The 22,557-nt window shown below is 42.3% G+C and overlaps 1 protein-coding gene across 3 annotated transcripts in view; it reads left to right on the top strand.

Annotated features, from left to right (window-relative positions):
• Positions 1 to 22,557, top strand: part of DPYD (dihydropyrimidine dehydrogenase) — a 501,994-nt gene that overhangs the window by 276,171 nt on the left and 203,266 nt on the right. For all 3 annotated transcript variants that reach the window (XM_028732753.2, XM_077928465.1, XM_077928464.1), the window contains exon 13: positions 466 to 681. In XM_028732753.2, coding sequence (XP_028588586.2) covers positions 466 to 681 — 216 coding nt within the window. The remainder of the gene's footprint in view (positions 1 to 465; positions 682 to 22,557) is intronic.

Raw genomic sequence — 22,557 nt, 5'->3', positions numbered from 1 at the left:
CCGAGCACAATTCAAAGTGTTGGTGCTGACCTTTAAAGCCCTAAACGGCCTCGGCCCGGTATACCTGAAGGAGCATCTCCACCCCCATCGTTCTTCCTGGACACTGAGGTCCAGCTCCGAGGGCCTCCTGGCAGTTCCCTCACTGCGAAATATGAGGTTACAGGGAACCAGGCAGAGGGCCTTCTTGGTAGTGGCGCCCGCCCTGTGGAACGCCCTCCCATCAGATGTCAAGGAAATAAACAACTATCTGGCTTTTAGAAGACATCCTAAGGCAGCCCTGTTTAGGGAAGTTTAGGGGAGCTTTTATTTTGTTTTTAATGTTCTGTTGGGAGCCGCCCAGAGTGGTTGGGGAAACCCAGCCAGATGGGCATGATATAAATAATAAATGATGGTGATGGTGGTGGTGGTGGTGATGATGATGATGAATAAGCCAACTTCTGTGCTGTCATTGTTTTCTTTCCACAGTCTTTATACGGTATTGCTGTTCCTACTGTACCCCAGCTTCCTCTTTTCTACACGTCTGTGGATTCAGTAGACATCAGCATAGAAGTTGCTGGACTCCGGTTCCCAAACCCCTTTGGCCTCGCCAGTGCGACTCCCACCACAAGTTCGCCAATGATTCGCAGAGCTTTCGAAGCCGGATGGGGATTTGCACTGACCAAAACCTTTTCTCTGGACAAGGTAATGAAAGCTGGTTCCCAATCCACCCTAACCACCATGTTTGAAATAATTTTGCGACACCGTGTGTCATTTGTGTGTTGCTGGTCGGTGGCCGCCGTCTCCAACAGAAACCATGGGGAGAGGGAGTGATATCAAACAAATCAGAGAACAGGAGAGATTGGACAGTTTTTCCTTTGTTTGGCTTTTGCTGATTGGCTGCAGCAGTTTCAGGCAGAAAGCATGGCAGGCAAAAGCATGGATGAGAAAGGTTCCCATAGGAAATAATGGAAATCATCAGCTCATTATGCGAACGCTTGTCTAACGAACAATGTCCTAGGAGTGCATGGTGGGACTTGCATGTACAAATATTCCAGAAATGGTATGTTTCTTTGTGTCACACTAGAATCCCCAAAAGCAGCCCCAGGGATGCAATTTATATGATAGGTTCAGGTGCCAAGAACACTGAGGAGTTCATTATTCCATATTTCTAAATAGTAGTTCTACTATACCATTCTGTATAGAATATATAGAAGGAAAGTTATCCATATATATTTTTGAATGGGCTGGCCTCTGGTGGCCAAATTAAGCAAGTAGGGGGTTGTTGGACTAAGCTATATTTTCACTCCAAACATACATATATATATATATATATATATATATATATATATATATATATGCAGGTTTTGGTGTCCTCGGGTGTCTTCCCGTGTAAAAGACACCCGAGGACACCAAAACCTGCATTCCTGTACCCGTGAAAATCTACGAAAGCAAATATATATATATATATATATATATATCACATCCTCCACTTGTCTGGAGATATTTTGATTGTGCATATTTTTAAAACTGTTACCCACATGTCATCTGAGTGACCAGCTCAGCTGCAAGCTGGAAATTAAAAACAGTAGATTTTGACATCTATATTGAATGTCTGAAAAGTATGAGGTTCCCCCCTCCCATTTTGTCTTTTGAGATTTTCAAATTTCACAGATATAATTTTAAATTTGTGGCATAATTTGAATGATCTGTAATTGACTTCTTTCTCTTTATTCCATGCAAGTGGAATGTGAATTGAACCTTCACAAACAAATGGCTCTGGTATTGTAGTTTTTTCTATGAAAGGCTGTGATTGAAAGGTGAACACACTGTTGTCAGTAGTTCGCAGTCATAGGGTCATTCCTTGGACTTGCTGTGCCATTGAACTCTGAGAAACGTGCAATTTTCTTTTAAAAACACTCTCATTAAAAACCATCTTAAGAATCCATTTTAACATTCATTCCTCCCAATATACTCATGTTTGCATGCAATTTGGTACAATATATCCATTGTTGGTTCTCATACTGCTTCGTATAGTTTTGAGGAGCACAAATTAAGGAGAGTCACATTCAGATGTTAATGAAACTGAATTTCTGCTCCATTCCTATGTCAAATTGTTCCCTTCTAACAGGTGCTACCAAACTCATCCACAACACAGTTCTGCTCTCGTTTTTGGTTGTCTCTTGTCTGTCCTTCTCTGGTAGCCTAAAAGCAATCATGTTTCTAGAGAGGGTTGAGTTGTAGGAGGAGGAGATAAGGTGGTGCCCTTTGAAATCAAAATGCACTTTCCTTCTGTTCCCTTCACCTTCAAAACATAGGGTTGCTTTTTCGCTTTCTTTCAATGCTCAGTCAGGTCAAAGTCTGTGTCTACAGGTCAGAGCTGCATATGTGTCTAACCAAGGATGGAGTCACCCAGAAGGCTGTGTTATAATTGTTGTCTAGCCAAAATTAATTCTGGATCACTGAAGCAGCCACTTCCTTTAATTAAGGTGCTGTAATAGCCGCCGCTGTTACTGTGTCTCCTGCTTTGCAGCACATTTGCAAAGCCACTGACCTACCGACTGTACTTGTGAACCATCATGTGCCCCAAATCCAGCTCTGGTTTTCTCCAGTCTCCCCATCGTTGTCTCCATGGCTTCTGCTGACACCTCTTTGCCTCGTGTCACACAGACTCAGCCCTGCCACTCACGGACGGTTCTATTACACATTTGCTTTTCCTCTCCTTCCCCAAGACTTTCTTATTGGTAAGCTGCAGAAAATCACATTAATGGGACTTAGAAGTCGTGTTTCTTTACAACAAGTAAAAATTAGCTAATGCATTTCCATGTGATGGTTCTGAAATATAGGACGTAGATTAAGCAAGGTCCTTCTGTTACCCTGTGTTGTACACACAGAAACCGAAACCTGCTATTTGTGTTGTGGAGAAAAGTCTTCCCTGGGCGTTGTCTCCCCCCCCCCCCAACTCCACACCTACACTTACTGTTATAATGAAGGGTATTTGCATTCCTCCACACTATAGAGTCACAATAACAGAACTCAGGGGACTGAATCGGTTCTCATTAATTCTCAGGGACACAAAAACTTGGGTCAGGAGGAGTTTGAGATTGTGGTGTCCCTGGCTTATTTTCACCCATGGAAATGGCTACAGTGTGGGGAAATATATAGCATTGCCTCTTCGGTTAACGGTACACTGAGAGCAAAAGCCAAGTAGTACCCGGAAAGGAAATGGTTTGCTACACTTTATATATTTCATGAGTCTTGAATTCAGTCTTGTTCATGTTTTAATGGAAACCTAGCTTCATTTTCAACTCCTGAACCAATAAGCAAACCGAAACAACTTCTGCAAATATTGCTGTGCAATTCACCAACCGCAAAATGTGTACAAAATTCATGCATCAGGAAAGGTGTGTGTGTGTGTGAAACTGGCATGCAAAAATGTGTTGTACTGGGCAAATTTGCTTGCAAAAAATGCATATTTGACAAAACTGCATACAAGAATGTGTATATTTAGAGAAATGACACTAAAATGCTGATTAATTTTCATGAGGGCATTTTTTAAAAAAGGCAAGCAGAAATGAAATGTGTTGCGTTGAAACTGGGACTGGAAAAATGAGAAACCAAGACCGATTGTTTCACCTTTCCCCAGTCTCAGATATGCTATTCCTCTCACAGCACACACATCATACACACCAAGGCTGGATCTAGACACATCGGAGAAGTGTTTCAATTTAAAGCACTGTAAATTTAAACAGGGAAAACAGGCAGAGAAAAATGAGGCTCTACATCACCATCCGGTGGCACACTGTTATATCACATATACAACACATAAAGGTAAACCAGAGCAGCATATGGAAACGCCGTTTACCTTCCCTCCGGAGCAGTACCTATTTATCTACTTGCATTTTGACGTGCTTTCGAACTGCTAAGTTGGCAGGAGCAGGGACCAAGCAACGGGAGCTTACCCCGTCGCGGGGATTCGAACCGCTGACCTTCTGATCGGCAAGTCCTAGGCTCTGTGGTTTAACCTACAGCGCCACCCGCATCCCTTACATGCAACACATATAAATCACTTTTTCTTTACCAGTATAGACGAGTCCAAAATCCATGAAGATGACTGGCAGATCTGACAAAGGGGTACTTGATGTTTACGTGAGGTTGTCATTTGAGATGAGGGGGGAAGGAAACTGCAGTGTATATGTGTTTTCCACCTGGCCTAGACCCAGAAACCCATCTCCACCTTTATTTCCTTGCCATAGAATTAATAGTCAGCATTCATATGTCTGAAATACTTTTTTTAATGGCCATGCAATGATACCATGTTGCATATTAAAGGGAGAAGAGATTGGGAGATTAGATAGAATAGAGTAGACCTTGGCTGTACCAATTTAATACAGTTTGTCCTACAAAACCACTTCATTTAGCTCCATGTCTGTGGAATTGCCTGGGAAAAAAACGTAAAATCCCTTTAGTCCATATCTAATTGAAACTGGAAAAAGGATACATTGCAGACTGTGGTTAATATTTCAGTACTGCGTGCACCACCAGTTGAAATGGAATTCCTATTAAATTAACATCTAAGAATGAATATAAGCTTCCTGGAAGTGTGTATATTCTTGATGTGTGTGAATTTTTAAAAAAAAGTTGGCATGAGAGAGATTCAATGTTAGCTAATTATCTAAAACTGAGTGCTTGTTGTCATTCGCATGTGTTTGCAACCTGAGGATTTTTTTTCCTGAATTGCATATTGCCTTTTCTGTTCCTTTGACCTCACTCCTCTTACCACCACACACACATGTCATGAACTAACAGGACAACAGGGAGGAGGAAGAAGATCCTGGCGAGGGGTGCAGTCACAACTAGGACCCACCGGGGCAAACCGATGATGGGAAAAGAGAGGTTGGGGTTGTGGAAAGTACACACGGGATGACAGAGGACGGCGAGGGGATGGGGGTCAGTTTACATGGACCAGAAGAGTAGGATCCATCACCAGAGTCAGAGGGGCTCCTGTCTCCTTGATCAAGGCAGGTTCTGAGGCATAGGGAGCAAGAGGAGGGAGGGTCAGAGAGGCTGAGGCAAGCAAGGCCCCACAGCCCAGTTTACTACCTGGCCAGGTGGGACTCATTAGCTCTGGGAGGAGGTGTGTGATTCCTCAGCTGTATTAGGCTCAGGACAGGTGAGGGCCACCCGCCTCATCAAGCCCAGGTGCTACAATCAAGACTCAAGAGGAAAAAATGGGAGCAGAGCTGTGGTGCTGTGTCTGCTCAACTGCCCATGCAGATAGATCTTAGCTTGGATGCTTCAGGAAGTCTACGGGATTGTGCTTTGAATTTGACTCTGGTCTGTGTTTTCTGGACTTGGATTGACCCCGGACTGCATTTTCTGACCATTGGACTTTGTACTCTGGACTTGGCTTGCGTGGATTGACCCTAGATTGTGTTTCCTGACTGCTGAGCTTTGGACTTGTCCTACTGTATAGGCCAGTGGGACTTTCTGCCAGGTAGGCCGAGGGTTCAAGCCAACATACATTGCATTGTGTATGTATATACCCCTTCCAATTTAGGGTTACATTTCCCACAACTGCTGAAGTGGACTCTGGTCCATGAAAGCTTATGCCATACTGAATTTGTTAGTCTTTAAGGTGTAGTCTTAAGAAGCTCCCAGTTTCAGTCCTTGGCCTCTCAAGTTAAAACAATATCCAGTAAGCCCTCATCTGCACTATACATGCCACTTTAAGTAGTCATGTCTCCTCCCCAAGGAATCCTGGGAAATGTAGTTTTAGGGAACTGAGAGTTCTTAGGAGAGTCCTGTTCCCCTCATAGTGTGGCAGTTCTCAGAGTGGTTTAACAATCAATCCTTCTTCCCAGGGAACTTTGGGAATTGTAGTTGAGCCCCATGAGAGGGATTGGGATCTTCTAAAAACTCTGAGCACCCTTAATAAACTGTAGCTCCCAGTTTGAAGTGGTACTATGCTGCTTTAAATGTATAGTGCAGATAGGTCTGAGATACCTATTAAAGACCTCTACCTGAAACCTTAGAAAGCTTCTGATAGGACCCCCAAAGTAGCTTGCATAAAATAATTAAAAGCTATTGCATTAGGACTGTTTCTACCCATTGCAAGTTGCAAATAGTGTTGCCCTGGGGACAGCATAATCGCCCTTTCCAAATACAAGTTCTTATTAGATTGCAGTGGCTGCTCCTGCTTTTCTTACTTCCTTTCCATGAGGACTGCAGATTTCTCCACTGTCCACCAAGGACAGAGTTGGAATTACAATTTCAGAGCAAAAATGGAACAAGGCTTGCAACTCCAGAAGGTTGTATGTGCAAGGCCCCATCTCCACTATAAATGCAAAGCAGTGTTTTAACGGTTTAAAGAGTTATGGCCAAAGAATCCTGGGAATGGTAGTTTAAGGGTGTTGAGCGTTGCTAGGAGACACCTATTCCTTTCATATAGCTACAATTTTCAGAGTGGCTTAACAATCGACCCCTGTTCCTAAGGAGCTCTGAAAATTGTAGCTATATGAAGGGAATAGGGGTCTCCAGGGCTTTTTTTGTGGCAGTTACCGCTGATGCAGAGTGCATTCACCCTTTTTTTTTTTTTTTTTTTGCTTCCTGTAGCAGCCATTTTGTGCTAGCACCCACAACACCCTTATCACTAAGAGTACCAGCACCTCATATTTTACCACAGCGAGCACTTGGGTCTCCTAACAACTCAGCACCTTTAACAAATGACTGTTTCCATAATTCTTCTGGGGAAGCTATGACTATTTCAAATGGTATAACACTGTTTTAAAGTTCTAGGGAAGGTGGGTCCTAAGACTTTGGTTGCATGACATACAATACAACATTTGACCTCCCCTGGTATTTAATGCCAGGTAGGCTTAATCAGAAGGGATGCAGGTGGCACTGTGGGTTAAACCACAGAGCCTAGGACTTGCCGATCAGAAGGTCAGCGGTTCGAATCCCTGCAACGGGGTGAGCCCCCGTTGCTTGGTCCCTGCTCCTGCCAACCTACCAGTTTGAAAGCACGTCAAAGTACAATTGGATAAATAGGTACCACTCCAGCGGGAAGGTAAACGGCGTTTCTGTGTGCTGCTCTGGTTCGCCACAAGTGGCTTAGTCATGCTGGCCACATGACCCGGAAGCTGTATGCCGGCTCCCTCGGCCAATAAAGCAAGATGAGCGCCGCAACCCCAGAGTCAGTCATGACTAGACCTAATGGTCAGGGGTCCTTTTACCTTTACTAGGCTTAATCAGATGTTTCCTATTGTCAGGTTTTTAATGCTGGACATATGTGACTCTCCACGCTCCCCTTCTGTGAATGAGGATGCCAAACCGCATGGAATGATTGGGGACAAATATTAGATGAAGTTTTGTAAATGGCACATTATAAGTTGGGTTGAAATACTTTGATTATATCATTCAGCATAATTGGGGGGGGGGTGCAAACCTAACATTTTAAGATCTCTGATAATGCGTTCATTGATTTCTGTTAAATGTGTTTAGGCTCGATTTCGCAAGGGGGTGGAGAACTTCAGTCTAGGAATGTTTATTAAAATGTCTTGATGCGGCAGAAAGAGACAAAATAACTGATGCAATTCGTAGGAGAACCAGACCTCAACAGATAATCAATGTCGCTGATAAATGGTTTTGTTTTATTTCTTATTGGAATCTACATCGCAGACATATGAGTCTTGACCGAAATTTATATTTCAATTTTTTCACTTGTCTTTTTCAAAACTCTGTTTGTCTGCTAAAGTTAATAAAAAGTGTGTGTAGGAGAACTTTTATAGATTTTAAAAATTCTAGATTTAGAGTCGTAGCTGCCTCGCTGTGTACAGTTGGCATAGAGGAGCAAGAATAAAACACAGCAGGCATGGCTGAAATATTTGCTTTGATTTTAGCTGTTTCCTTGGTTGTTAAAAATGTAATTCTGATTAATCAGAGACATCTGTCTTTACTCTGCTGGTGACATGCATTGATTTGTGATGCTGTCGCTTTCAATAACGTGGAAGCTGTTGCCTTTATCAAGGCTCACCAGCAGAAATAAACATGTGGAGCCACTTCATCTGAAATCTCTAGTATTTTTTTTAAGTGGCTGATTAATGCTAAACCATAGTTTAGTGTTACAAGGAAGTGTTTCTCAGGAGGTCTTGCTTCACATCTACACCATACATTTAAAGCACATTCATATCCCTTTAAGAATTTTGACTTACTCCAAAAAATTCTGAGACCTGTAGTTCACCCCTCCATAGAGTTACCATTCCAAACACCTTTAACAAACTACAGATCCCAGGATTCTCTGGGGGAAGTTGCATGCTTTAAATATATGGTGTGGGTGTATCTTGCAGAATCCCAACCCTTCTTCTGTGTGGCACGAAGGAGCAGTTCAGAAGTTTTCACTTACATTTTATAGTCTCGGCATGTTTAGCCTGGAAAAGAGGAGACTGAGAGCCTCCTGCAAATATATCGAGGGCAGTCCCGTGGAAGAAGGAACAAGCTTGTTTTCTCCTGCTCTGGAGGGTAGGACCCAAACCTTGGAGGTTTTTAAGCGGACGTTGGATGGTCATCTGTCATGGATGCTTTATAGTTGAGAATCCTGCCTTGCAGGGAGTTAGACTAAATGGCCCTTGGGGTCACTTCCAAATCTGTAATTCTATGACTACAGTTTTTTTGTGTTGCCTCAATCTAAACAGACTGTTTAATGCTAGTAATGAATTGTTGAAACAAGGCAGCATTAAACTGTAGCTTCTGAAGTTGCCTTATTTCAGTTTGTTGTTGTTCTTATTTAGTCATTTAGTCGTGTCTGACTCTTCATGACCCCATGGACCAGAGCACACCAGGCACTTCTGTCTTCCACTGCCTCCCACAGTTTAGTCAAACTCATGCTGGTAGCTTCGAGAACACTATTTCAACCATCTCGTCCTCTGTCGTCCCCTTCTCCTTGTGCCCTCCATCTTTCCCAACATCAGGGTCTTTTCCAGGGAGTCTTCTCTTCTCATGAGGAGGCCAAAGTATGGGAGTCTCAGCTTCACGATCTGTCCTTCCAGTGAGCACTCAGGGCTGATTTCCTTACGAATGGATAGGTTTGATCTTCTTGCAGTCCTTGGGACTCTCAAGAGTCTCCTCCAGCACCATAATTCAAAAGCATCAATTCTTCGGCGATCAGCCTTCTTTATGGTCCAGCTCTCACTTCCATACATCACTACTGGGAAAACCATAGCTTTAACTATACGGACCTTTGTCCGTATTTCGGTTTACCAGAGTCAAATGTCCAATTACACATTTGGTTTAGTGTGCAGCCTACAGCACCTTTGTGTTTTTCCTTATCCCAAAGTAAGTGAAGCAGTGATCTGGGACTACTGTACAAGGGAACACTCAATCCTTTCCCCGTCCCGCCTCGCCCCACCCCTGGGCAACAGTTAGCGATAGCAAAAATGCTTCCATTAGCATAAATCAGTGATGGCCAAACTTGGCCCTCCAGCTGTTTTGGGACTACAATTCCCATCATCCCTGACCACCCATCCTGTTAGCTAGGGATGATGGGATTTGTAGTCCCAAAGCAGCTGGAGGGAGGGCCAAGTTTCGCCATCACTGGCATACATAGAGTTAAAAACAGACACTTATTGGTAACAGCTGTGTATGTGTGAGTTTTCCGGCATGCTGTGGTCCCAATCCAGGCCTCTCATGCTTTTTGTTGAGCAATATTAAAATTACAAGTGTAATGCTAGGCTGCCTATTAGTTGTAATTTGTAGCTAGACTATAAAATTAGCCACAGTTTATGGCTCATACAACACACAAAACTGTGGTTAATTAGAGGTGGACTCTTCAAATATATTCCTGGCAGCGCTGGAGGAGAAATGAGGAGGGAGTGTGTGTGCCTGGGACTGACTGAAACTTGGGGTTTTTTGGTGGAGGGGGGTTTAAACCTAAACCATGGTTTAGTGTTGCACCTGAACGTCACCTCTGCCTGCTACAATATTCAAAAAGAGATTTCTGTTTAGATTCCGATTAAATCTGAAGAAAGATACAACAATTTTTTTTTGGGGGGGGGGAATCATCAAGCTATTACAGTGTGAATATGTGCACACACTGAACATGATTCACAGCAACTTGTAACGAGGAAGATGGCATAGTGTAACTGCAGACGTTGCTTGCCAATTAGAGCCGTTGCCTGTATGAATTTACTAATTGTGCAATGAAATGGCATTCCTCCATAACATTAGACATTCTAATTCATACTGCAACCGGTGGTGTTTCCATAGGGACGGATATGGGAGGCCCATGCCTCTCCTCATAATTGTAAGTGCCTGCACTGAAGCACAATGACTTGCATTGTCCTCACTTATGTCAGTATTTTTTGTTGAATTGAACTCACAGCATAAAAAAACATATTTTCTTTCTCTGATATCGCAGCCCAGTAATTTGCAATATCCTAGTTACAATTTCGGGTTGCAAGTCTGCCTGCCCCCCCCTCCGAAAATGACTTTAAATGATATTAAAATGCAGAACTCTTGGTGCTTTTAACATAACAAAGTTTGTTCTATGGGAGTTTTGTTGGAATATGAAATATTAATATTTCACAATTCAGTTGTGACGATGAAGTGCAATTTGCTTCGCTTGCATGTGATAAAATAAGTATATGCTTGCCAAGGGAGTTGCATGAGAATTAGAGACTTAGCATGAACATCTGCTTGAAATTTTATTATCCTGTCCTACTGACAGTGTTTCCCTTGTTATTCTTCTAGACTGACAGCCGAATATTGCAATGATATTTTTATTTTAACTTTTTTAGTTTTATTTGCTTGCATGAAATATATTTAGGTGAACTTTGTTTCCCTTAAAAAAAAAAAAAGGAAGACAGAATTTAGAACCTGCTTTTGATTTCCATATATACTCTTGACATTTGTAGATGCCAGATTGAAGTGTGTAGTGTGCTGCGGCCAAGACGCACCATTGACTTGCAGTGAAATGCCAGCTGATATCTCAGTAAACAGAAATATTTGATGCTTTATTGTGTAGACCATATGAAAGCTACGTAGGCTTTCTTTGGAGAGACAAATGATCAGATTGTTAATGTCAAATAAAAAAAAAAGACAACGATGACGACAACTGTTTGCCTTTCCAATAAATAACATCAAAGACTATTTTTTATTAACACTGATCCTAGGGAGAGAGTGGGGGAAGGAAACAGCAAGCATTTTGCAAGATTTCTTAGCACACTGAGCTTTTCGCCCTGTGACTTGAATTATTTATTGTTTTACAAATAAATGCTCCACTTCCCCCCTCAATTTGAGAGGTGGATATAAACTGAGAGAATTGCAATGAGGGGTAACATAGGAGGTGGTGTCTCACCTGCCCACCCTACAAAAGCTTAATGTTGTTGAATAAAACTGCCCCTGGGTTTTTGTTTGTTTTTGTTTTATAATGCTGATTAATTCTATCTTGTTTTGCAAATTCTTCACACTGTGTATCAATGAGTTTCAGACCATCTATTCTTGAGTGCTTGCATCCACGTAATTTTGGACTCTGCCAGGGAGAAGGATTTGAGGATTTCAGCCTTCTGCATTTACTGCTTTTGAAAGAGGAATTCAGCATTCGAAACGGAGCTATGTTTATTGCATATTTGTCCATACGTTTGAAGCAGTTGCTATTTCAGTATTTTCAAGTGCCCTTATAAACGGTTGCTGCTCCCTGTTACATTTGTATCCTACTCTTCTTCCGATGAACTCGGGGTTGACGTGGTTATATCTCCCACTCCAACACTTTATTTTATCCTCACTACAACCCTATGAGTCAAGCTAGCTAGAATGAGGGAGGGAGAGAAAGTTGGATTCCATATACAACATACATTCATGGTTGAGTTCAGGTCTTCCTTGTCAAAGTTCACCACCACTGGTATCCACAGGACTGGGGTGGGTGTGTGACATTTAGATCCTTTAACCCAAAAGTTTCCCACGTAACAGTGAACAGGCTGAAGCAGAATATTTCTCTACAATGTGTGTGTGATATAGAGAAATAGAGATGAGAGATCGTTCACACTGTTTTTAGGCTTTCCTGCTGCTATAATTAGTGGTTGGACTTTACTGAAGTTCTGTGAAGTTTTATTACCTAATCTTATGCCATTTGCCCGTATTTTTCCTAACTAACTATACATATCTATTAAATGCAAAATGGGAAACTTAATTGTAAAAAAGGGTTACAGCAATCCAATAAAGCTTTGAGAGATCGCATAAATTCATTTACGATACAATTTTATTGAGCATATACTTTTTCAAGCAAAGGTAGGAAGCATCTCTTGTCATTTAAGTTCAGGATTGCAACAAAAATAAATATATGTTGCTTTAACTGATATATTTATGCCATCATTATTGGATTCCGGTTCTCCCCCACCCTCACGCATACACTACAAGCCAACTATGCTGACCCATCTAAGTAGAAATGAAATTGACCAGAACAGGTTCAAAGTTAGCTGTAGAATAAGTCCAAATTAGAATGGGGGGAAGATAAATAAAAGGTTGTATTAAAGTAACAGGTCCTCCGAGTAGGCCCATTGAAATAAATGGCCTTGATTAATGTAGGTTTATTAATTCCAATATGCCTACTCTGTGTAAAAGTTAGTTGAATACAACTCAATATATCTTAGAATAGCAAATATATGTCTCAATATGGTGAATTTGGTGAGTCTGCAATAAAATGACAAGAGGATAACATTCTGGGCTTCTAAGAACACTTTTGCAAAGCTTCTGGTAGCGGATTAATATTTGCAGTTCTAAGCAATTTCCCTCATTAATCTCCATTCCAGATTTACAACAACCTGTATTTAACCAATATTGTGTGGAAACGCAAACACATCCAGTTGTCAGCAAAGGAAGGTTTGCGGCTTGCAAATCTAACTATATTTGAGTTGATGGGAGAGAAATGTGCAAATCACATATCCGTAAAAGTAGCTACCCACAAAGTATGTTTAATATCCCAGAGAAAAGGTTTTGACAACTCCAGCCGTCTCTTCCATTGTACAATAGGAGGGGTTGCAACTCTGCTGCTTCATTATTACTCAGGCTGTTTGTAAGTGATCTCTGTTTGTGAACAACTCCTTTCATGGACTATTTGTTCTATTATGTATTGCGTATCATTTGGATAGGCTGGTATTTATTTGAGCGAGTTTCAAATGCAGCATTTTCTATTAAAAATGGGTTAAGATTTTTCATTTACTGTATCCATCTGTGCTGTATCATGATTCTGTATTGCCATTCATTTGAATAAGCTGATATTTATTTGAGCATGTTTTGGATATAGGATTTTGAAAAAAAACACAAAATGTTGGGCTAAGAATGAATCTTTAAAAATATGCCATCAGGTTTTCTCAGTGATGAACAAAAGTCTAGAAATATTTTAGTGATCTCCCCCCGCCCCACCACACAATTTCATTTAGTCCTTGCTCCCTTTCCACCCCCTAAAAACATTCTAAAATACAGAATCGTTTACGGGAGAGAAACATTAAGCAAAATTGCATGAAAATGTACTTCCATAATTTTCTGAGGCAGCTTTTGTCTCAAAAAAAAGACATATGAAACTACATTTCTTTTTAAAAAACGTGTATTTTGAAAGGAGTTTGAAATGTGACAGAAAATGAAACGCACAATTAAATACACGTTTCCACGCGTATTTGTTTAAGTGGCAGATTAATGTAGGAATGGTATGAATGAGCATATGTGGAAGTATTGCAGACCAGACCAGAGTGATTCTTTCAATCGTAATGAAAATATGCTTAGACATATCTATAACCATCACACATGCTTTGCGTGTAGAAGGTGCCTGGTTCAATTGCAGCATCGGCAAGTGAGCTTGGAAAGACTCCTGTATGAAACTCATGATGGTGAAGGCCAGTCAGTGTAGACCAAAGTGATGGCTCTCCCAGGGCCATCTTACCCATAGGTGCTAGGGTTGTGGGGCACCTGGGCACCGGGCTCTCAGGGGTGCCAGGCTGAGAGTCCAGAGCCCGAGAGTTCAGTCCGGGGAAGAGCCCGCCCGTCGGTCAGAGTGCTGCAGCGGGCTCTTCTGCTGTGGGCAGGATTGTGCCACGAGTTTGGGATCGACTGAGCCAGTGAGACACTGAGAAGGCTGGCCAACTTGGCCCTCCTGCATGCCTGGTACTGGGCAACCTGGGAGAGGGGGCGCCAGGCGGATCTTTGCACCCTGGCGCCACATATGCCTAAGACAGCCCTGGGGATGGCCCACCCATGTGGTGAGATGAGGTGACCACCTCAGGTAGAAGGGTCTTCAGGGGCAGCAGATCCCAATGTCAATCTCTCCCCCCACCTGCCCCTTCTTCCTGATATGGATCTTCATTTATCTCTTCTTCCCTGGTAAGGAGTGTTGGTATATTGCCAAAATAACCTTGAAACGAGCCTTGAAGCACGTCCTTGAGGCACACCTAAAACTTCTGCATAGGAACAAGAATTCTCCCCAGCAACAGGTGTCTTCAACAGGGCATGTCTGGAGAGATGCAGTTGAGTGTGAGGCAGGTAGTGTCAGTCAGTGTGGCTGCCAGAATATGTGGAAGTCTGTGAGCCTGTCTGTCTGACCGGATGCCTGAAGGAAGCAGAGATCTGTTCCGTTTCTTATACAGTCAAACCTCAGTTGACGAACATAATCCGTTCCGGAAGCCCATTCGCCTTCCGAAATATTCAGCAACCAAAGCGCGGCTTCCAATTGGCTGCAAGAGCTTCCTGCACTCAAGCGGAAGCCACTTCAGATATTCAGCTTCCGAAAAATGTTCAAAAACCGTAGCATTTACTTCCGGGTTTTCGGCGTTCAGGAGCCAGAACGTTCCAAAACGGAGCTGTTCAGGAACCGAGGTTTGATTATATGTAGACCAGTAGTGTTTATGCAACTTGTGATGTAAATAATGAAGACTTTAGAGAAGAATTGGGTGGGTTAAGTTGTTATCCCTGTCACGGGAATTCACCAAGAGAGGGCTGGACTGCTGCTGCTGCTGTGAAGATGCAGGAAGACTTTCTGAGTAACTCTGCCGAGACAAGCAAAAGAAACCGCAATACTTGGCACTCACACGCTAACAGGGAGGGGTGTCACAATTTTGGCATTTGCCTCAGGTGCCAAAATGCTTTGGGCCTGGCTGGCCTTCCAGATATTGTTGTTGACCCATGATCCCCACCATTCATGGCCATTAACCACACTGCCTCAGACAGAAGAAATAAAGCAATATCCTGAGGGTGTCACATCAACTACCACTATTATTATTTATTAATTTATATGCAGCTTATATGCCAAATTGCTTCAGACCAATATGGGCCAATGGACTGACTTGGTATAAGGCAGATTTTATTTTATTTTTTATTTTTGTTCCTGTTATTTATTCTGGTTGTGGGGTGGGGAGGAGGAATTGATTTCCTAGTTCAGGATATGGATTTGTCTTCGGCTTGCTTGAGCTGGGGTACAGAATGAGCACCCATGATCTAAGCAGATCAGATGTTCAGTCGCTTCTTTCAGCATCTGCTCAAATAGCACCAAACAATTTAGGCCGGCCAGAAAAAAGTTCAATATGCCGACAGACCACACATTGATTTACACACACACACACACACACACACACACACACACACAGCCCATTTGCTGTGTTATATCTTTCCTTGCTCTTTGCCCAGAATTGTGTAGTACAGGGATTAGAGAGTGCTAGAGACATAGTGGTGGTTGTGTATTGGAATGTGCAGAGTAGAGAAGGCTGTCACAGCAGTCAATAAGATCTGAGAGGTGTTGACTAATTGCCTGCTAATTACACAGTAAATTGTCTAATTAAGCTGATGGTTAATTAGGGTGCGCTTGCACAGCAGTCTTGTGGAATTTTTGTCTGATGTCTAGGAAGCAGCTTGTATAATTGGCAAACTGGTAAAGACTGGCAGGAAACATGACTGGAGAGCACACTGCCAGTAGATGACAGAATAAGGAGGCATTGGAAATAAGTCTTGTCATGCGAACACTGGTGGAATTGTTAGGGTGCCATGGTTCTGTGCATTCCAGGGGCAGAGGAATGTAGCTGCTGGGATCTTGGAAGAAATTAAGGCTTAAGCGTCCATTGTTCGTGGTATTTTAAAAAAAAATCCTTGTTTTTGAAAAATAATGGAGAATTGGTGTAAGGCTTTGACTTGAAAAGATAAATAAAAATAAAACCAGTGTTTTGTCATGCTTTAGAGTGACTGAGAATCAGGTCCCAGGATGGGACTGTGTAGACCAGGGTTTCCCAAACTTGGGTCTCCAGCTGGTTTTGGACTACAACTCCCATCATCCCTAGCTAGCAAGACCATTAGTCAGGGGTGATGGGAATTGTAGTCCAAAAACAGCAGGAGACCCGAATTTGGGAAACCCTGGGATAGACCAAAGCAGCCTTCTTTTGAATATCTTGTGTCGGGTCAACCAGGGTAGTGATCAGGTTTAGTCAGCGCCCCTGACTGCATCTCTTGACCTTTCTCCTACCTGCATAAAAGAATTGCTTCTATACATTATCTTTGGTTTTTAAATTTATTTTAAGTATTTTGATGCTGCCCTTGAAATATATCCCCTGGGTGGTTTATGAAAAGAATAAAGCAATTGAATTTAAGTACAAATAATATCGTAAGCTAGAATTGTGTCTGAAAAGCTTGGGGAGATAAAATAAAATAAATAAAAAGGTTTTGCCTGGCACTGAAAGGATAATAAGGTATGTAAATTTCTCTGGTGCACCACTACTAAGAAGGCCCACTCTGGTTGAGCTGTGTGTGTGTGTGTGTGTGTGTGTGTGTGTGTGTGTGTGTGAGAGAGAGAGAGAGAGAGAGAGAGAGAGAGAGAGAGAGAGAGAGATTAAAACTAAGCATGAGTGGCAGGAGGGTGGAGCTAAACCCTCATCCTCTGCACTTTCTCCCCAAACTATGAGGTTTCTGATATTCCTACAATATCTACCTTCTCTTTCAAAACCAGGCAGGCACCTCATTCCTAACCCACATGTTGGTTTTCACGCACCTATCCTTAGTTTGCAGATTCCCTAGAGCTGAATCCATCAGTCCTATACCTGGTCCATTTGACTTTCATAGTTGTTCACCCGCCAGTCCAGCCTGTTCCATATCTGCGCTAATTCTAAAACAAAAGTTCTCAACATTTTTTTTCCATATAGGTATAGATTTTAAGCATGCTTTCTCTCAAAATTATATGTTTAGAATATATTACATTTGTTGAAACACCGACAACTGGGAAACACTGGCCTGCGAGTGCTCCAATTGGAGAACAGCCTTTACCAAAGGTGTCATGGGCTTTGAAGACACTTGAACTCAGGACGCAAGGGAGAAACGTGCTAAGAGGAAGGCACACTTGGCAAACCCTCACCATGATCAACTCCTGCCCAGAAACCTATGTCCCCACTGTGGAAGGATGTGTGGATCCAGAATTGGCCTTCACAGTCACTTACTGACTCTCTGTTAAGACCGTGTTCATGGAAGACAATCTACCTCTGCTATGAGTGATCGCCAAAGAAGAAGACATTTGAGTCAAGGATTCTGACAGAACATCTGGGATGTTTGAAAGCCATTGGAAAACTTAGCTTCCAATTTGCACATTAGTCCAGGAGATGTTGAAATTCCAGAGGTTGAATTTCTCAAGCATTCATAAGTCTATCCTGTTCTCTCTCTCTCTCTCTCTCTCTCTCTCTCTCTCTCTTTCTCTCTCTCTCTCTCTCTCTCTCTCTCTCCTTTCTTTCCTCAATTAAAATTGATTAACCCTTTTACCCTTACTGCTTACTTTTAGTCTGTGTAAGAGTTAGGGCTACCTGTCCTTGGAGTAACCCACCACCTGTTCTTGGGTGTTTCCTAAGCCAGTGCTTCCCAACCTTGGGCCTCCAGCTGTTTTTGGACTGCAGCTCCCATCATCCCTAGCTAGCAAGGCCAGTGGTCAAGGATGATGGGAATTGTAGTTCAAAAACAGCTGGAGGCCCAAGGTTGGGAAACACTGTCCTAAGCAATGATGCAGCCAAAGCAACAACAGGTAGTTTTCTCCAATGATGGGTAATTCTATCTGACAGACTCATCATCTCTCTGTCTAATCAAATTTTAAAGAGAAATTACAAAAGGAAGAAGGGTAATGGTAAGATACTATTATGCAAGTCAATTAATGTTTAGAATAATGCTTATTTTCAAATAGCTTTATTAATGAGCTAGATTAATAAATTCTGATCTAGCAAATATAATGCATATAAATGCAAAAATAGAAAACTGTACTGCACATCACTAGTGTCTTTAAAATGGCAGGGTGAAATGGTTAAGTTGAAAAAGGTATTTTCTTTCTTTCTTTCTTTCTTTCTTTCTTTCTTTCTTTCTTTCTTTCTTTCTTTTCTTTCTTTTTAAACCTTGACAATCTGAGTTACTCTCCAGTGTCTAGACAGTGTCCTTATCAACTTCTTTCCTCATGTCCTTGGTTTGAGGGCATAGGACTTTCATCCCCCACAAGGGGTGAAGTCTCCCACAACAGATGCTTCTCAACTCTTTCCCACTTTCCTCTGGTAGTAAGTTTAAAGGCAGCTCTGTGATCTTTTTGATGTCAAGTACCAGCAATCTGGTTCTCTTTTGCTTTGACTTTCTGCCGTGAACTTTTTGCTGATTTTTGCTCAAGATGGTTGACATTGGTCAAGATCCCATGGTCAGAATTAGACACTGTAGATTGATAAACACATACATATTAATAAATAAATAAAAATATAGGCTGCAGCCATTGGGAAACTTTATTTTTTATGGGCCATATCAAATGCATTTGTTCTGTTGGTGCAGGCATAGTCAAACTACAGCCCTCCAGATGTTTGGGACTACAACTCCCATCATCCCTAGCTAACAGAACCATTTGTTCTTGCACAGTGGAACTTCCTTCCCTGCTTCCCATTTGTTTGCATTGCATCCTCCCCAAATCTGCTCTGAAGGGTTGGGGAGAAACCCAGAACAGTTATAGGAAGCATGGGGAGGGGGGAGAGGAGGAGAGAAAGCTCCCCTGAGGAAGTAGGAATCCTTACGCTGACAGAACAAGTCACTTCTTTGGATACAACCCAATGCTTACAGAATTTATTATATATCTGAAAAGTTTTCCAGGCATTATTTAAGGTGTTGACGTTGAAGGCTATGCCAGAAAGAAGGGAACTTAATAATACAACTTTAAAAATGCATTGCCCACATTCTGTATTCACGTTTACTGTAAATGTCTTGATCTATTTAACTTCTCATAGAGAAAATATTATTGACAAAAGGAATGATGCACGCCTTAGAAATTCTAGAATGAAAAATGGGGGCTTTTATAAGTTGTTTTGTCATAAATGAAAAAGGAGTCAAGGGAGGGGAAAGAGGTTGAGATCGCGCCTGCACGTCTAGCAAATCTACGCTCCCATGCATCTTTTTTGGCTACATCTTGCCCCATTTGTGTGATTAGCATTTTCATTTTAAAACATGGCAGTTTTCAGAGGAAGCTGTAAAAATTTCAACCTGTGGTTTTCAATTATTGATATTTTTTTTCATATTGAAAGTGTATTTCAAGCAGGTTATCTAGGTGATTTCTGAGGGAGGGAACAGTTCACAGCTAATTCTTTACTGAAAAGGTTGTACATTTCAAATAATCTTCATGTGAGTTCTTCCCAGTGTTTGGTGGATTGTTGGGAATATTCCATTCCTTCCCAGGAGCAAAAGTTTAATGGTCTGGGATTTGCAATGGCAATATTCATAGCAATGTATTGTGGACTACATAAAGGTTAAGTAAATAGCCTGCAAAATTAAATGGCTTAAAAAATATAGAGAGAGATTGTCCTCCTAGGGTTTCCCCTTCTCACCCCATGCAACTACTAAGCTCTCTTTTCAGCTTCCCATCCCCACTTCTGAAGCCACTTCCCTTCTGTTCTGCAGCTGTGCTTGACCTCATGTCCATGCCTCCTTCTCCTTCTGCACAACCCACCATCCTTGCACACAAACAACGTCCATCATAAGCTCCAGCATCTTCCTCCTTCCCACATTGAAAGTACCCTTCTCACAAAGTATCCATCTCACCTTCTGTTGCATTTGAAGCAAAGCAAAACACGAAAAATGACACCAAAGACATCAGTAATACATTCTAGACTTTGGACATATCATTAGTGGGGGTTTTTTCTTCTTCTTCTAGAAAAAGAGGTGCTTGTTCTCACCATAAAGTTTTTACAGTAAGCGTCACACTTTTTAACCAAAAGAGAGAGAGGTGTCGGCACTGTGTACCCTTGTGTACCCCCTGAAGAAAAAACAACACTTATAATATAAATGATAACAAGTCTAGAAAAATGAAAACACACCTCACTGCAGGAGCTTCCTGCATATTCACAATAAATCCGCTCCACTTCCCAGTGGGGAGGAGTTGCGGTGGACCGTGTGGCCACCCCACTCTCCACTGGGGGTGGGGGACTTTGTCCTCCACTGCCCAGGGGATCCCGGCCATGTCAGAGTCTGGCCAGCTAATCCGCTGTCCGGAGGGGCATGGCAGGGTCCGTTGAAGCCAAGGCGTGAGCCGGAGGACTTCCTCTTTGACTCGCTTCCTCAATCACCTGCCCGCCCTCCCTATTTTGCAGGTTTTAGGCACTGGCCTTGCTATGGACCTTGGCTGGTGGCTGTTAAGGTAGGAATTTTTCCACTTGGCAAATTGGCACTGGCCATTTGGTTTTTGCCTACCTCATAGCAATCATCACAACTTTGTTAGGGTTGCGGTTAGGCATTGTTTGACCTTGTGATAGGGGAGGGGAGGTGTGGCCATCACCTGCCCTCCAAGCTTAAGGGTATTCTGTTAAAGGAATCCAGGGGTGTTGATCTTGTCCGAAGCCCGGGTCGGGACCTAGGGCCATGACACGACCCCGACTGGAACACCAGGGGGAGCTCAAGTTGGTCGGCATCGACAGGGCTCCTCCATCCGGTGGTTTACCCTTACCAGACTTCCTGCACATCAGGTAGGAGTCAGATATAGTCAGGTCCAATCAATGCCTAAGCCAATACCACTCACATTCTGTAATTCAATAAAGTTGTGGCCAAATTTGCCCAATAACATAAACCTAATATCTGTGTCCTTGTGCGTGTTATTTCTCAGCAAGGGGGTGGCTACAGGGTCTTGACATGCAAGTTACACTTGCCTCTTGCCACCTTCAAATTCTGCCCCCTCCCCACTTTTACACTCTGCTTATCTGAGTTTAGATTTCAGATACCTCAGAGCACAGATCACTCATTTGCCTAGTTGTTTTTCCCCTGTAACTTTTTATTGAATTTTTCACAATACAATAAAAGAAACAAACTAATCTACAGAAAATAAAGAGAAAAAAGAAACTAAAAAGAAGAAACAGAAAAAGAAGCTACAAGATTCTCCCTCATCACTAAATCTTAACTTTCATTGCCTACAGAGAAAGATGTGCCCTCCCACCTCTCACCTGGGCTTCCTTTGCTTATTTTGTTCTGAACATTACCTGTGCTTCCTTTCTCACCGCATGTTTATAGCGCCAAAGATTGCTCTCGGATAACCCTTCAAGATGCTTAAATGGTTTTTGCCTTAGCTTTGGGCAGGTGGGGAGAGGCTCATTATGAATAACAGAAGAATCCTTGAGCTAGTTCAAGGTGGTGGTGCTGTGGAATGATAGAAGTTGGTTGGCTTAGGAAGGTTTTCTCATAATAATTTTAAAAAATGGCATGCATATGCTCATGAACAAATTATGTTGCTCCATTGTGGAGCCAGTGTGGTAGTTGAAGGCAAGCAAGCCATATTACAGCATCTTGCCACAGCCAGAGGCACTCTTATTTGTACAGGAAATATTATGACAAGGAGCGGAGTGTTGGCGGAACATCCAGTGTGCAGGTAGTTTGCTATTCTCAGCATGCATCTACTTGAGGAAAGGAGCTACTTAAGGAGAAATTGCATTGCCATACGAGGGGCTTGCAATCACTTCAGGACTGAAATGCACACGGAAGTTAATTGGAGTTTGGAATGTGGGGTGCATGAAGATGGGAAGGGAGGCCATAGTGCAACCGTAATAAAGCGTCGCCTCTCCCACAACATGGTCCTCTGTGTCCAGCAGTGAAGGCTGAAGCTCGTCCTAGCTCGATGTCTCTTTGTTCAAGTTGACTCACAGCTCTCCTCCTTTTTCCCCCCTTCCTCCCCAGAGGTATATCATGGCATTTTAATTTGGACTTAAAATAAGTTTGAAATGAAGGCAACAAAACACAGCAATACGGCAGGCTCGCTAAAGGAATAAAGAAGCTGGCTGATTACAATCCTAGCATGCTTGTGGGACAGCTAAACCGCCCAAGGAGAAGCTTACTAACTGTATCATTTGCAAGTTAGATATATTGCATATACATAGTTGTCGGGAAAATATATGCACTTGTACTCAACTGGAATTTGATTAGAAACTTGAAGGGCTTCCATGCAGGAGATAAATGGAAACAATGGTGCCATAATACTTTCCCTTTCCCTTTTTTTTTTAAAGTCCGGGGCATAGTTTGTTTGCCTGTTGTATTTTTGCAGGAAGAGTATATTGTATAAATATAAATGTCTATCAGTGC

Source organism: Podarcis muralis, chromosome 5, assembly GCF_964188315.1.
Source record: "Podarcis muralis chromosome 5, rPodMur119.hap1.1, whole genome shotgun sequence".
Taxonomy (NCBI): Eukaryota; Metazoa; Chordata; class Lepidosauria; order Squamata; family Lacertidae; genus Podarcis; species Podarcis muralis.
Note: the sequence above shows the minus strand (reverse complement) of the source record. Positions and strands in the feature narration are given on the sequence as shown.